Source organism: Rhinatrema bivittatum, chromosome 1, assembly GCF_901001135.1.
Source record: "Rhinatrema bivittatum chromosome 1, aRhiBiv1.1, whole genome shotgun sequence".
Taxonomy (NCBI): Eukaryota; Metazoa; Chordata; class Amphibia; order Gymnophiona; family Rhinatrematidae; genus Rhinatrema; species Rhinatrema bivittatum.
This window is the reverse complement of record NC_042615.1, coordinates 774,563,115-774,580,748: the sequence shown is the minus strand read 5'-3', so window position 1 is coordinate 774,580,748 and position 17,634 is coordinate 774,563,115. Positions and strand designations below refer to the sequence as shown.

General features: G+C 40.5%; 1 protein-coding gene across 1 annotated transcript in view; it reads left to right on the top strand.

Moving 5' to 3' along the window:
* DCC (DCC netrin 1 receptor) overlaps nucleotides 1-17,634 on the top strand; it is a 1,677,934-nt gene that overhangs the window by 1,395,215 nt on the left and 265,085 nt on the right. Inside the window, exons 19-20 of the mRNA XM_029571056.1 lie at nucleotides 6,385-6,492; nucleotides 14,024-14,218. Coding sequence (XP_029426916.1) covers nucleotides 6,385-6,492; nucleotides 14,024-14,218 — 303 coding nt within the window. The remainder of the gene's footprint in view (nucleotides 1-6,384; nucleotides 6,493-14,023; nucleotides 14,219-17,634) is intronic.

Sequence of the window (17,634 nt, the reverse complement as noted above, 5' to 3'; positions counted from 1 at the left end):
TCCAAAATATAGGGAGGATAATGTTATTGCTGCGTAGGTCAGAATAACATTTGCACATACCTATGTGCAGACTTCACTGGAATTTTCAAAGCAAACTTATGTGCCTAAGTTCACTTTGAAAATTTCTGCATTAAAGGGCAGGTACATTCACAAACTGACCTGCACAAAGTTATACTTGTTCTATCAAGAGCACAACTTGTATAGGTGAACTCATGCACATATAGGTCTGTATTCAAAGAGTATCCTGACCTGCTAAGAAAGTTAGCCAGATAAACATATCTGGCCAACTCAGTCAGGATATTCAGTGGTGCAAAAAAACCCCAAAAAACACCCAGATAACTTTGAGTTAGCTGCATATGCTTATCCAGCTAAGTTTAGAACTGCTCAAGAGCAGGTCTAACCTATCTGCTTAACTTAGGCCTGGATTAATCATTCATTGCAGAATGATGAATCCAGCGAAAACGGGGGGTGGGGGGGGCAGGCCTGCAAAAGCCCGCAGCCTTCACCCACTGCGTTGTCTTCGCTGCCAGCTTTTGCACCGAATAGCACCACCGTTAAAGGAGGTGCTATTCGGTGCGCTACTGCTGATGATAACGTTGGTAACATTATCGCCGGCAGCGAAGACATCACCAACTCCTCCCTCCCCCTGCCCCGACTCCTCCCCTCTCCTCCCTGACTTCTCCCCTCCCCTTAATTGGCATTGTATTCTCATGTGAAAAGGCCCTTTTCGCATGCGATACGGCCTTATCGTGTGCGTTAGGGCCCTAACGCACGCGATAAAGCTTTAGTGAATGACCCCCTTAGCTTGATAAGTTTGAATATCACCACTTATAAGGCTAAGTTAGCCATGCCCCGGAACACCACCATTCACTTACTACTTAGACAGATACCTATTTAGCCAGATAAATAGTTATCTGGCTAAGTAAGAGCCACTGAATGTGGCCAAATATTCAAACACCACTATTTAGCCAGATAAGTCCAAAATTATCCAGCTAAGTAGTGCTGAATAACGGCCTCATACTTTGTAAAATACAAAAGTATGCATATAAGTCCAATTTGATGCCTGGAGTCAGCAAGTCAGCAAGGAATCAGTATGCACCAAATTTTATTATGCACTGTGCCATGTCCAATTTATATCACCGGTTTACGCACATCAGATTGAATTTCATGGGCATACATAACTTTGAAAAATTCAGTCCTAAGAGGGTAGCTTTAAAGGGAATGTCTACCTGTACAGCAATACTTTACCCACAGAAATATCCCATTATAAAATTGCCCGCCTGACATGAGGGTAAACGTGTGAGCATAAGACCTGTGTGTGTGGGCACTTTTACCCCCATTCAGAAGAGACTTTCTGTGTGATAGGGAGAGATTTTCATTTGTGAGCATACTTTTATTATTTTAAAAAATGTGGAGGTAATTTTCTGAGAATATACATGCTTAAATGTTAAAAAAGCCAATTTATGGGCATAAAACCTTTTGATAATTCAGCCATATGGAGTGAATTTTCAAAAGAGTTGCTTACATAAAAGTGGCTATATTCAAAAGCCCATTTAGGCCCATAAAGCCCAGTTTTATATGTGTTAATCCTTATGAAATCTTTCTCCTAACAGAGTAATATTTTAAGGAAAATGTAAATGTAACATACTATTGTAGCAATTTTCAAAAGCCCATTTACTCCCCTTAAATGCACTTAAGGCATGTAAAAAACTATTGATGATTCAATAGCATCAATAGTAGCAATTTTCAAAGGCTTTTACAGGGAGTAGAGGAGTAGCCTTGTGGTTAGTGTAGTAGGCTGCAAGCTAGATAAACCAGTGTTCAATTCCCACTCAATCCAACTCTATTGCCACAGGTAAAAATTTAGATGGTGAGTTCTCTTGAGTCAGAGAAATAGCAAGCACCTAAATATAATCCTCTGAAAAGGCAGAATATAAATAAACATTTGGCTTGGAAAATTATCTTGATAAAGTATAAATTTCATAGTAAAACTAACTATAGTAAATGTAACTCCATGTGAGTGGATTTATTTTACATTGGTAATTTTCAAAGCAAACTTAGGCCTGGATTTATCAAAATGGGTGTGTTTTATTGCAATTACACCTATGTGAAGTGCTAAGTTACTACAAATGGTGATATCTTTTTTGCACTTTGAGATAAGTGCCAGAATTGTGGTATTTCCTACATACAACCACTGGGGGACCATGTTTACTAATATAGAGAGAGAGAGAGAGAGAGAGAGAGAGAGACTAGCCATAATGCCCTCACACTAGATAGGTATTTATATCTCTATGGGAGGCCCATCTAGTAACTCAAGGTGAGGTTTGGGTATTAGTGTAGAGGTTAGGGGTCACTTTGACATTCAAAGTGAGACATACAAACAGAACAGTGCTCTCTTGTGAAGATTTGATTAGATTTGTGCAATGTTCTCTCAACCTAGCTTGATGTTACCCAGGGAGACAGTCCTGTTACACATCTAAGGGGGTCATTTATCAAAGGCTTATCACACATGATTCAGCCATATCGCGTGTGATAAGCCTCTATCGCATGCGAAAAGAGCCTTTTTGCATGCGAATCATGCAAATTAGGGGCAGGGGAGGAGTCGGGGAGGGGAGGAGTCAGCGATGTCTTCACTGCCTGCGATAATGTTACAAACATTATCGTCGGCAGTAGGGTGTCGTGCCCCTGCCCCCCATTTTCGCTGGATTCATCATTCTCCGAAGAATGATGAATCCTGGCCTAAGCACTTTGAAAATTGATGTAACCTATGCATTTAACAGCTCACTAATTTTTGTGGGCTGTTCCTAAATTACTCAAGATGAAGGCAATTTCCAAAGGCATTTCTATGTGTAAATCAGTACCTTTTCTGCAGAAATGTCTGGTTATAAAATTGCCTGCCTGAATAGCAGGTAGATTTACCTGCGTATGTCCTGTGCATATATAAGTTTACCTGGACTGAGCATAGACTAGGTATTAGTGTAGGGGGTTAGAGGCCACTTTGACATTCAAAGTGAGACATACAAACAGAATAGTGCTCTCTTGTGAAGATTTGATGACCTTCGGAGTGAGGAAACTCACACAAAGATGAGATTTGTGCAATGTTCTCTCAACCTAGCTTGATGTTACCCAGGTAGAGAGTCCATCAAGCTAGAGTCAAACATTGAACTTTGAAGTCACAATACTAAATATTTTGTTTGGCAAAAAAAACCAAATGCACATATCTCAAAGTTCAAAAAAGTTATCACAGTTTGTGGTAATACCTATGCGAAGCGCTAAGATAGAGCACTTTGCGATAAACTACTATTACCATAAAACATGCCCCTTTTCCTATCGCAGGCGATATTTAGTGCATTTTGATAAATCCAGGAATTAGCCGTGAGTTCCCACAAAGAATCCAGAGTTACAACCGCTGGCTTCTGAGGGACCACCAGCAGCGAGTTGATACATAAGGTCGGACTCATCTCCATCTCCTGTGAGGGGCCCACTAACTTCATTGCTGAAAATCTGGAAAGCCTCTGCTTTGTTAGAGAACCTGCAGCATCAGCAATACCATCTCCTGCAGCTCCCTCCATCTCACGATTTGGTAAAACATCATTGGTTCATGACGCCGAGGCCTCAGGAGTGGAGATCTATACTCTGGCAGGGGACAATGATCGAGTGGGCTAAGCAATATCTCCTACTTAGCCAGGAAAGACTGTCCTCTGTCATCTCCGACAATGGGACCAGATCCTCCCTTAATTGGAGTGGACTAGGAGGGAACTGGGGGAGGCCCAATTGCGTCGCCATGTGCTGCTTTGTAAAATCCCCTCCCGTGCGCACGAGTTATGGGCTGCCCGCACATGTGTGCGCGAATTTTAAAATCCAGCGCGCATATATTATAAAATCAGCGTGTTCATGTATGCGTGCCAGGAACCGTGTGCACATGGACGTTCGCACACTCCTTTTAAGATCGACCCCTATATGTCTCTTGCATATCCTGATGGTATTGATTCAGACAATACTAGGGTAACTGAAATCTCCATTTATCATTGTGTTGCCAAATGTATTTGCTTTTTTCATTTCAGCTAGCATTTTACAGTTTGTTTCTTCATTTTGGACAGGTGGCAGGTACAGCCAATGCTATATTCTTACTCATCACACATGGAATTCTGTTCATAAGGATTCCAAAATGCATTTTGTTTCCTTTAAGGTTTTCATCATGCTTGACTCTATGCCATCTTTTACATATAGTGCCAAACCTTCACCAATTCGATCGCCCTATCACGTTGTTGTAATTTATATCCTAGTATCACAGTATGTCATTGATTATCCTCCTTCTATCATGTCTCTGAAATGTCTATAATGTCTATATCTTTGAATAACACCATATATCATAACTCACCCTTATCAGTTTCCTTTCCCTTCTACTTTCATTCACTTTACTTTCATAAAGGTTTGCCGCCTTTCGTATAGCTCCTTTTAATTTAGCCTAATATTGTTCTACTTCTCACATCTTTCTAGCTCCTCTTCAAGGTACTTTCCCATTTTAACAAAGCCTGTATTTCTGAATTCCATGACTTTGATCTTTGTGTGACTTCTCTCCATCTTAGCTGCTACATCAAACTGCACTATTTGATAGTCACTGGTGCTCAAATGGGCACCTATCCAGACATTAGATGTACTATCTCCATTTGTTCAGGTCTAGCAATGCTCCTCCCCTAAACACACACCATTATTTCCACAACAAATACTAACCTATATCAGCTCATAAAATTAATCCAAAGTATATTATCCCTAAATACACACAGGGGCAGATTTTAAAAGCCCTACGCGTGTAAATACAGGAGGAATTACGCACATAGGGGGGTTACGCTCACCGGGCCTATTTTCAAAAGGCCCGGCAGTGCGCGTAAAGCCCCGGGACGCATGTAAGTCCCTGGGCTTGAAACGGGGACGGGGGAGGGCGGGGGCATGGCCAGAGGCCTCTGCAAGGCTGCTGGGCCAGGGAATTGCGTGCCTGCAGTCGGCTGGCGCGCGCAAGTTACGCCTGCCTCTGGCAAGTGTAACTTCGAAAACAAAGGTTCGGGAGGGTTTCGGGCTGGGTGGCGGGACAGGAGGGGAAGGGAGGGGAAGGTGGAGAGGGAACGGGGAAAGCCAGCTGGTCTCCCCGAGGGCTCGGCACGCGCGTGCATGTTATAAAATTGGGCGTACACAAATGTGTGCCGCATGCGTACGTCTTAAAATCTGCCCCACATTTCTTAACACTTGTAAACAATATTAGCCTTAAAAAGAAACACACAATATACACAGTTAATGATAGCTTAACCCTTTAAGAAAAAAAAAATCAAGATTTAAATGTTTTTTTCCAGCAAGTCCAACTTGTAATCAGCCCTCCGGACTGCTCATTTATTTTCTGTATTTATTTTAAGTACAACCAGATGAGGTGGGGCTTGATGGATCTCTGGTTTGATAGCACGTATAACTATGTAAATTGGGGTTAGAAGAATACAGAGAATGATACATTATTTTACCAGGAAATAGACCTTTCAGTGTTTATAATATTGTCTGTGAAGTTCAGCCTCAGGTTGGTGATGGTGGGTGGAGGGGAGACAGGTGTGGCTTGAGCACAGACAGAACATACCAAGGTAAAATAATTGTTATTCTATACCATATTTCTTTTTTTTTTTTTCCCTATGAAATGTGTTTCTCTTCAATACCTTTACGCAGGCATTTCATTTTAGGACTTCATTTAACTGTTATAAACTGTTCTTGTCCTGGGTCTAGGCATGCTTTTAGCTTGGCTTTGGCTTTAGCAGTCAGGTTACAAAACAGGAAAGTAGAGGGAGATTTATATTTATTTAAAACATGTTTGTATACCACATACTGCATGGATTGTAGCGGAGATCTTTGCTCTGCCCCTGGAGTCCAAAATTAACTGTCAGGTGGATCGTGAATCTTTTTTAAATATTCACAGCCCATTACTAGGCTGACTCAAAAGCAGTATCAGGACCTTCGTGACATAATTTCACTTAACTGCAATGCTTTTTTTTTTTTATAAACTTCCAGATGCTGAATAAACAAGGACAGAATTCTAAAATCTTGTCAAATTACATACATTTGTGTAACTGAAAATAAACCAAGAACATGCAATCACTAGATTTCTTTTCTCCCTGTCTCAAGAAGGAAAAGTATAATTCCTGAAGCTGCAGCATGTGACATTTAATCATTTTCCACCACCAACTTTAACCACGGTGCATTATAAAAGGAGCAGTGTGTGATGAATGTGACATGAAATTTAACATTGCAAGGGAAATCATTTATGATAGAGATTCTTGTTAGTGTTGATTTGCTGCCATTTTTTACTGAAATTTTGCTATTTCTTTGCGCCTTCACTTTTATTCTCAGCACCCACCTCAGCTCCTAAGGACTTAACAGTGATTACCCGTGAAGGGAAGCCTCGAGCTGTCATTGTCAGCTGGCAGCCTCCATTAGAAGCCAACGGAAAAATTACCAGTAAGTGCTGGTAGATAATATTTTTTAAAGATTTGCTTTTACTGGGATTGCCATCTTCTGATTTTTATTGCCCTTTTGCTTTCTCTCTTTACCTAACTCCTGAAGATAATAAAATAGTATTTGGACTGAAAATGTACTTGAAGCCATAAAATCCTGCTTCTTCCAAATGCAACATTGCACTGCAAAAATGATTTAATGCTTATGATTGCACATCACTTTACCTATAATTTGTCTTTGCAAATAGAAATCTAACCAGCCAGTTCTCAAATGCTTCTACTGCCAACAGTGCCAGAGCCTCTTGCAATATACATTTGTTTGTGAATTTATTTTAATAATATATAGCACTTTTAATCCACAATATGATTTTTTTTTTTAATTTTGGAAAAGGGTATGGTAGAGAAAGCATTAAAAGGGTATGGTAGAGAAAGCATTAAATAATGTTGAGATCTACTGATCAATATACTTTAATTCCTGAGATGCTGTATGCACCGTAAATGGCCGACTAAGTTAAGATATTCAGTGCACTGCATTTTGTATGATAAAAGGTATTTGGGCTAGTTCAGGAGGTATTTGTGGCTCTGGCCCTGCTGTCTTGTGTGGGGAGGTCCCTTAGATAGTCCCTGTGTACCTTAAACACTGTTCTTCTGCTGACACCAAAAAAAACTTTCTGTAAAAATCCCAGAAACCATCTTTACAGTTTCCTCTAAGTCAGATAATTGTACTCCTGCTTCAGGTATGGCAAAAACTGTACTTCCTCAGGGAAGAACTCCCTCCTACATTTCTTACTCCATTTTTCTTTGTTCTTTCTTCCCCCTTCCTTTTTTCTTTCTCTTTCCTTTTTTATTCTCTTAATTCATTACATTTTCCTAGAGACATGCACCTCTTCATCACCACTACCATCCTAAAACCGTATCTGCAATGCTTCACACACAATATCCTTCTCAATATTTCCATCCTCTAATCCGTTCAACTTCAAACTATTTGCTTCCCACTAGTACTATTACTACTACTACTACTATTTATAAAGCAGTACTAGGCAAATATGCAACTGTACAGACACACTTAAGAAATGGTCCCTGCTCCATGAAACTTACAGTCTAATCAAAGCAAATATCTTCCCGCGCATCACTTCCTGTTCCGGTTCAAAGGGGGGGGGGGGGGGGGCGGGAAGAAGACAAGGCCAGCCGCGGATGCCACAGCTTTTTTTTTTTTTTTTTGCACCGCTGCCGTTCCCGCTGGGCTTGAACGTGCTGATAGCCCGGCGGCAACGGCAGTGCGGTGCGCGGGAAGGAGAAAGCCGTGCCGCATGAAAAGATAGCAGCATCGGCCCCGAGCAGTCGAAGGAGCTGGTAATCGGGAAAGGAGAGAGCAGCATGAGCTTCCCGCGGCCGATTGGTTTCTTCTTTCTTGGCCTGCGGGGGCTGGAGGAGGAGGTGATACAGCTACTATTTGTGCTCGGGGGTGGGGGTGGAAGTGAGAGAGAGAGAGAGAGAAGCAGCCTGCCTGTGTGTAAGTGCGAGAATGCATTTGATCGAGAGCATGTGTGTGTGATTGAGAGAAACTGGTCAGAGAGCAGGTGTGCCCGGCGTATAAGACGACCCCCGACTTTTGAGAAGATTTTCTTGGGTTAAAAAGTCGTCTTATACGCCGGAAAATACGGTACATGACAAACAAGTAAATTGGAAGTGCATTTGTTGTAGGAGAGTGGTGAGGCATTAAAAGCAGCCTCAAAAAGGTGAGTTTTTAGCCTGGATTTGAATATGGCCAGAGAGTATGCATGATGCAACAAATTCTGGTGCAGCAAGGTAGAAAGCCTATCCTGCCCAGCCTGCAGCCTCTGGGGCAGCCCATCCTGCTTGATGGCAAAAGAGAAGTCCTGCAAACTCTGGGGGAGTCCATCATGCCTAGCGGCAGAGGTGTAAGCCATCCTACCCAGCAGCAAAGGTGGAGAAGGCCCTTGGCCAAACTGAAAGAGATGGACTAGAGCCAGAGCCCGTGCATGCATGTGTGTGTGTGTGTGTGTGTGTGTGTGTGTGTTCGCACGCAAAGGAGAAAGAGTGGAGCCAGCGTGCATATGTATGTATGTAGAGGAGAGGGAGAGGAGCCTCATGTGTGTGTGTGGAAGAGAGGAAGAGGAGCTTACATATGTGTGTGTAAGAGATGGAGAGGAGCCAGTGTGTATGTGTGTGGAAGAGAGGAAATTGAGCCAGCATGCATGTGTTTGAGAGAGAGTAAGCCAGTATGTATGTGAGTCTCACAGAGAGGAGGCCAGCCAGCTTGTATATGTCTGTGACTGTGTGTGAGTTTTGAAAGGGTGTTTGTGTCTGTGGGTGTATGAGTATAAACGAATGTGTGTGTATATGAGGAAGGAGAAAGTTTAGGTATCTCCCTTCACTACCTACTACTCCATTAGAATCTCAGGTTGACTGGAAGACAAAAGTTCCCAGGTATGGAGAGTGAGTGATTTTTTAAAATCTTTATTGATTTTAATTAATCTAGTGTTATTTGATGTGTATGCTGTTTTGAAATATTGTATTAGTGTTTCAGAAATTTAAAAAATGAGTTTTTAATTATTGAATGTTATTCTGTTCATTGTTTTGAAATATCAATTATTTTTATTAGTATGGTTTTACTATTATGATTGATGCTTTATATTTCTTGATTTGATGATGCTTTTGTGTTTCCATTGGTGCACTACATATAGAGTCTGATTTGTAGTGGTTTCCAGTTCAGTTTATGACTGCACTTTTCCATTTATACTTTATGACACTTTATTCTATGTTTGGTGAGGGTCTGTATGTGTTGGTGCATGTGTGATTGAGGTTAAATATTCTGCTAATATGTTGTTTCAATGTAGGGATCTGAGAGGTTTGGTTTATTCTGTTTTCCTTATAGGAGGTATATTGGTGTAATGTTTGCAAGGTCACCTTTTCATGGGGTTGTAACTGTTTGAATGTTGACAGTTAGTGCTGTTTTGGAATGGGAGGTTTATTATATTGTAATTGTAATTTAGTTTTCTCATTTATGGCTTTGTGAGGAGTAAGCCCACACCCAACATGCATTACAATAGTCCCAGTACTATATATGTTCCAATATATGTCTTTTTAGCTTTTATGCAGGATTTTCTGGTTGACACCACAGCAGTACATGTAAATGTAATACACATGCTGTTGTGATATTTTTATTTCAAAAGATTGTACTTTGAGTGTCCTTTTTCATGTAAAATCTTTAATTTTAAATGCATAATTTGAAATTGTTTGTGAAGAAGGCCGTGGTGGGAAAAAAGCTGGGCATAAGTTGTAAGATTCACTTAGGATGCTTAATACTCTTGCACTGACCCTTATTAGAAAACAAATACAAAAAAAAAAAAAAAGAACGAGGAAGGGCCAGCACTATAATTGTTTGCACAGAGCTGCAAAAAAGTTAGCACCGGCCTTGCCCAGCGGCACCCTCTCTGCCCTTCTCCAGTGAAGGGCAGGAACCCTTCACTGGAGAAGGGCAGGAAAAGAAACCCCACACAGTGGTGCCATGTGGTGATGAGCTGGCAGGTGATGGCGGTGGAGGAGAATGGGGGGGCACAGGGGAGACTACACAAATGTATTGGCCCCTGGGTGCCAGAGACTCTTGCTATGTCTCTGTCCCAAAATACAAATAAAGTTAAAAGTATGCATGCAGCAGTGGCCCCCACCCTGATACAAATCCCTCCCTTCCCTCCCTCCTGGCTGGCGAGAGGTTGGCCGGTGCCATTTTGGAAAATTGCACTGACTGGGATGGGTGTGAGGGTGCACCTATCCCCCCCCCATGAGGGATTTGGAGAAGATAAGAGGGGTCTCTGGAGGGGGGCCAGAGGGTGGGGGGAGGGTGGCCTTGGCTCTCAGGGGGTCAGAGGGGAGGGGGGTCTTGGGTGATGCAATCAGGGAGGGTCAGGGGACCAGGGAGGGGAGACTTTGCTATTTTGATACAGGGGAGGGAGCCACCACCACCACAAGCTTACTGTACACTTCATTTTTACTTTGGGGGAGTTGGGACCATTTCAACTGGCAACCCCGGGTTAAAACAGGGGTCAGCAATGACCCCTGCTCAACTTCCCTATCTAGCTGCATATTTTTTCCCTGCCACTTTAAAATGTGCAGCAGGAGCCTCAGGACTTGCATTAGGGTCCCAGGCATCCCGCCATACATCTAATGCATGCCAAGGAGGTGTAGTTATTTTATCACAGCTGACCACCTTCTTGGTCGACCATGATAAAATATTAGCATAGAATTGCTAGTATTGACAGTCTTTGATAACATTTGCATTATTCATGCATGCAAATTGTATACAAAGAAGTTCATTTTAATAGGGGAGGTTATCTGGGAGGGGTCATGCAAAGTATCACATATATTGCACGTTATATTTATTATTTATTTATTTAAATGCTTTTAAAATATACCGACATTCATAGGGCATATCATGCCGGTTCACAATCAACATTGTAAGGCGAGAAGGAGAAATTACAAATAACAGGGAGGGGGGAGGTGGAGCAGGAGTGGAAAAAGGAGAGGATGGGGGCCAGGTGACAGCAAAGCGCAGAAGTCGCGGGAAGGAGAAAGGTAGTAAAGTGCTAGGAGAGAGAGAAATTGATAGGAACTGTGTTAAATAACTGAGTATAAAAATTAACAAATTTACAAAATCAGCAATTCCATACGATGCATCAACGGATTAAAGGGGTAGGGGGAGGGGAAGTGGCTGTAGTAGGGGGTTTAGGTCTGGTTGGAGTCAGGGTATGCTTGTAGGAAGAGCCAGGTTTTGATGCCTTTTTTGAAGTTGGGTAAGGATGGTTCAAGGCGGAGAGACGTGGGTAGAGAATTCCAGAGGGAGGGGCCAGCGATGGTAAAGGCTCTCTCTCTGGTAGTTGAGTGGTGTGCTATTTTGAGGGGTGGGATGTGTAAAGTGCCCGCCGTGGAGGCTCTGGATGGACGATTGGATGTACGGAAACGTGGTGTTTCCTTGAGCCATTCGTGGTCGTTTTTGTGGAGCACGTTATGGAGTATTGTGAGGGTTTTGTATTTTATACGGAATGGGATGGGGAGCCAATGCAGTTCTTTTAAAATGGGTGTGATGTGCGTGTTAGAGCCTACATGGAAACCGATGTGATGTTTTCTTAACGAGGATCGGTATATAAAAAACCTTAAATAAATACATAAATAAAATAAATAATGTGTGGTGGGGCCCTATTGCAATTTGATAAATGACCCTATTAGTTTATAATCTTTCTGGAACAGAGAAACATCTAGCAAACGCATTTGGAAATGTGTGTAAATCCAAAATCCAACATGGATGCACATTTAAATTATAGACATTAATACCTGTCATACAGAGATTTAAGCTAATGTCCATTTGAACATGGGCATTAATGCTAACACCTTTATTAAGCAGACCCATATAAATCAGTTGTACAAAGTATTTTAGGCACAAAATAGTAAGATAGCCAATTGGTATTAAATATTGCAAATAGAAACAAAGAAACATGATTGCAGAAAAACATCATATGGCCTATCTAATCTGCCGATCTGTCCAATTTATCTAACCCTTACAATTCCCATCGCTCCCTCACAAATAAAAGTAATGTGGTATTGTCCCAAAAAAAGGCTTGAGAATTCTGAGGCCAGAGATATGGGCTTATTCATGCATTTCTGAAATTCAAAAAAATATGATTAAAAATTCCTTGGCAATCATAATAATTATCATTGAAACATTTCATGAAGGGAGGGTCAATATTTTTGTGTATACTATGGAAAATATATGGCATCAACTTGCTGTGCTATTAACAATATTTGTGTAAATGTTTCCTTGGTACTGTACTAACATACATTATTTAAAAAATATATACACAGATTCCTTTGTATGTAATAGGTATATTTTATACAATAGTATGTTCCACTAACCAGTTGCATTATCCTTCAATTATATTCTGTACAAAGACAACAGCAGACCAAAGTCAATAGCATTTATATTTTTTATTTAATTCCATTCTCTTTTTAAAATGGCTTTGGTGTGCTATTTATTGTCTTTGTACAGAATGTAATTGAAGGATAATGTAATTGGTTAGTGTGTAAGATGTATCTATTACTTCAAATAATTGCAAATGAATTAAGTCTAACAGGTTCCAAATTATCTAAAGTAATTTGCTTAATTGTATGAGGTTCATTAGGATAAGGTAAGTAAAAAGGAGATTACCATTTTGAAGACACATTCAACAAAATATTATACACACACAGGGCGTGAATTAGCACTATGTATCCATGCTACCATATATCCAATATAAGAGCAGTTTTCTGCAGGAGGGGTAATTTTATGGTTCATGAATAGAAAAGCACCCAAGGACCATCCAACTAATTTTCAAAGAGAAGCTATGTAAATAGTTTGAAAAACTGATTGTGCAAAGTCTGTGGGTATAAAAGTAGTGGGCAGGATCGTTGTGAAGAGAGTAGGTAGGATGATTGGAAAATCACACCTCACATGTACTTCCCCTCCCTCAACTTCTGCCCACCCCTGGAAATGCTCCTTTTTCATCTGCTGGGTCTAGAGATCTCTTGGAGCTTGGGGAGGGCAATTTTCATCCCTTGCAATTTACCCTGGTAGTGCCTTGATTATCCAAGGAAATCTCTTTGAATATTGTCTTCTAAAGAAGGGGGGGGGGATTTTCATACTTTTTACAGTGGGACAAAGACAGCACATACTATTCCCCTGTGAGCTTTCGACCAATTTTCAAAATGGAACTGCACACGCACTCACTTTTAGACTTGTCGCTGGGGCAAAGTGCATGCAGTCAGTTTCACCTGCATTTACTGTGGGTAGATTTTTGGATGGTCAATTACATGCAAAGATTTGAAAATGCCAGCTATGCATGTACTTTTCCTCCCTCTACCTAAATACTTCCGCAGGAACAGGGCTAACCATTTGCTTGTATTAAGGAAGGGTAATTTTCCGACAGCCAATGAATGTGGACAAAATGCTTTTTACCTGTGCAAATCACTTTAGAAATTGTCCCAGTGGAGGGCAGTACTGATTTATCCAGGAAAAAGGTTTGTCTGTAAATTGCCCAGCCTAACTCAGCTAAAAGTATGTGCAGGGTTCCATAGCATGCATGTTTTCAGATGGGTTAGTGGCAGGCGTTTCCTGGGGCATGTTTTAGGAAGGATAGAAGTACATTGCCTTTTCAAAAGCATGCATTCTATTTTCTAGCCAAATTTAGCCAGAACAAAAGCAAGTACAAAGCCCATGGGCCAGTTCTACTTATGTGCACACTTTCCCTTTGAAAATTTATACAAAGCCTGAAAGGTTCAAAACATCCACAGGCTTTGCATCTGGGTAGGCTGTTTTAAAAAATTGCCCTAAATGAGTGTGTAGTTTTGTTTGCAAAGTATAGTATTTAGATTTTGTATAAAGACCTGCTTTCTTAACTGGAAACTAGAAAAAAATATGGAACTGAATTATGAAGTAGAGTTATCTATTGATTAACTGTGGAATTATTGCCATGTTTATGCAGCTTATATCTTGTTCTACACATTGGACAAGAATACCCCAATAGATGATTGGGTTATGGAGTCCATCAGCGGTGACAGACTTACCCATCAAATCATGGACCTCAACCTGGATGCTGTATATTACTTCAGAATTCAAGCCCGAAATACCAAAGGAACTGGACCTCTGTCTGAACCTATTCCTTACAGAACACCAAAAGGTTTGCATCTTTTTGTGAGAACAGTTTATTATGATTTATAGTGATTCAGAACCATTGCTTTGTTCATTTTTTTTTATTCCACATGCTAAAACAAGAGAAAGGGTAAATAGCAATGCAACGCTGAGCAGTATGAAATCATGTGTAACTACAGTATACAAGTATAATATTATAATGACAACTCTTATAGGGGCCGATGCAAAACAGTGCGCTCAGATGAGTGCACTATTTAACCTGTGGTTGGACGGGCAATTTGGAAGCGCGTCCACGGCCCCTTATACTATAAGGGGATTAGTGCATCCAAAACACACATCCACCCCCCTACCCCCTGCCACCCCATGAAACTAATAGCGCTCATCACATGTAAACGCATGTTGATGAGGCTGTTAGTTATTCACCCCAGAGCAGGGATTAATTTCTGAGCACCCCAAAGAGTTCTTCAGAAAATCAGAAAATACTGCTTTTCTGTATATCCTCTGACTTAATATCATGGTAATATTAAGTCAAAGGAACCAAAAGTTTAAAAGATTTAAAAAATAAAAATAAATTTTTTAAAGTGCCGGTGGTCAGGTTAGGGAAATGGACCCTCAGTTAATGAGCGTCTATTTTCCTAATCTGTCACTGTACACCAGTTAGGAAAATGGACACTCGTAAAATTGAGCATCTGCTTTCCTAACCCACGGACAGCCGACCTCTCCTGGGCACCCACTGCCAAGGAGGCGCTAGGGGCAAGAAATTGACCCTAGTGCATCATTGGCAGTGTGACCCCTCATTTACATATTGCATCGCACACCCAGGAGAGGAGCCTGGGTGCATGTTAGGAAAGACGGCGCTCATTTATTACATCGGCCCCAAAATGTTTAAGCGCCACTACGATGTTAGGCTGGTGGTCTAGCACTGCTTCAGGTTTTCCACTTAGAGAGTAACATTCATTTTTTATATTTTCCCCCCTATCTTAAGTTCTTATTTGAAATGGTATATTTGCATAAATGTGGCTAACATTAATATTGCAGCCTATTTCTAAAACAACTCATGAAGCTTTACTTTTCACAGTTCCTTAGTTGCTACCAAAAATAAAGGAAGGCTGCAGATTTTCATTTGGCAGTTCTAGGCAATCTCCATGACCTTTCATACCATCAAAACATGAAGAAGAGTGTTTAGTAAGAAGTGAAGTTTGCTATCAGCTAGGATTAGCAACTCATCATAAGATAATTTTCAGATTTTTCCATCAGCAACACTTCATTTCTACCAATATGTTCCCCATTTTAACAATATGCTATTTATGCAAATTGAACTTTCTATGAATCCCTGTAGCTGCTTACCATAGTTCTTAGAAAATTGCTAGTTATTATGTTTTTGGTCACGTCTGCTATAGTTTATAAGATCCTTTTAAGGAACAACATAAATTATTATTATTATTTTTTTTGTTAAACTCCATTTGAAGTTAATATTTAGGGGTGTGCAAGGAAAATTATTTTCAATTTGTTTTATTTTATTTTTGTTTAATTCATGCTTTGGTTTGATTAGTATTTGTTTTGTTTACTGAAACAAAATAAACATTACATTTTAAAAGAAAAAGAAAGAACCCTCCTCAGTTCTAAAACAGAAAAATAATGCCCTTCCTAGGATCTGTGAAATAGAAAGGGGCAGAAGGGATCCCCAGTTACTCCTACCTCTTCAAGACTCAGTTAAAAAATGGCACCAGCCAGGCCTCAGGCTTGCCCCTAAGCTGGTGCTTCCATTCGGTGAACTAGGCAGTCACCTGGGAGGAGGTCCAGGACCACATCCATCCCACTGGCAGCTAAAGAGCATGGCAGCTGCAACCAAGAGTTAAGTCTCGGGGTTTAAGGGGTGGAAGACTTCTAATACCCTTGAACTGGTCTTGCTTGCTCTTTTCTACTTTTTAGACCTCAAGGGGGAGGTAAGAAATCTCTGAGGGAGTGGTGGCTTATGGGGAAGGCCAGTGGAAGAGGGAATAATTTAGATGTTTTGGGTGCTGACAGGTTTATTTTCTTTTGTTGACTTTCTGAAATGAAAGTCAATGTCACCCCTCTATACACACACACACATGCTTTGGAGGAAGATTATTTTATTTTTAAATGAAATGCAGTTATTTCATCATATTTTTTATTTCACTTAAAAACAAATGCACAGCCCTATCAATTTTTGCTCTTAAGGACAGGGGTTAGCAATCAGAAAATCTGAATTTGAAGCCTCCCCCTAGTGGGTGCTTGCAATGAATTGGTCTTTTATGATATTTGATATCCATGAACTTAAAAGAATGTGTTACTCACTAGGCAAAATCGACTTAAACTTTTATATAATAGACTTAATGAATGAGTAAAAGTTGGGGAAAAAAATGAAAAATTGAATACATTTATTTGCAGCTTTTCACAGCCTATACAGGTCTTTGCGACTTTCTTGTCCAAGTTAGATTTCACTTTGAATGAGTTATTGGCAGAGCCCTGATTTTTCATTCTCTGTTGCCGTGAAATGTGAACAAATATGTTTTGCAGGTGTTTCATCTCTATCAAGATGATGGGAGCCAAATTAATTTCATGCTGACAAATTGTGCCAACTCAAAACAATTAAGCATGGTTAGAGATGGTATAGCAAGAATAGTGAGAAATCTGAATTGTGGGACCAATATATTTAAAATCAAAAGGCAATGAGACATCTAAAGATTTGAGAATACACTTTCTTCAGCAAAATGTTTGTTTTAATGTACAGATAGTCCTCAATCACACTCCTGTGTGTTACCAGTCCAAAAATTTTGTGAGTGGCCCCACCTAGACCGGTTTTAGTATACCAGTGCTCATCCTGTATGATTGTTCCCAGTCATCTGCTCCAAGTGGCAGCTTCATCAAAAGAGACCACTTGGAATGAGAGAGAGATACTTAGCAACACCAAGTAGTGATGTTATGTTTTGTTATAGTATACTTGTATACTGTCTCTCTCAAATGGAAGTTTGATCCAAAGTGATTCACAATAGTATAATAGTGAAAATGCAGCAAAAAATTAATATTATAATACAGCAGTGAAATACAAAAGTCAGTCAAGTTATAAAATGCATTCCAGAAAATAGAAGACGATGACAACTACAGTTTTTCTGCCCATGGTTTCACCTTAGGGCCTTCCTGGATATTCTCTCACAACCAATATCTGCTTAGATTACTATAACTGTACATTTTTGAATTTGAGTGTCAGACAAGGCAAGACAAATACAGTTAGCAATTCAGCTACTTTAGAGGTGAATTTTAAATGCTTGGTGCGCATTAATTAGGGATGGGTGAAGAAGTCGGGCTTGCGTGCACCGAGCAGATTTTAAAAGCCGCCGAGATAAGCTTGTACCTCCTGCAGTGTGCGCACATCTCAAACGTTTTCAAAAATGGGCAGGGCAGGGCATGGTCTAGGTGGGC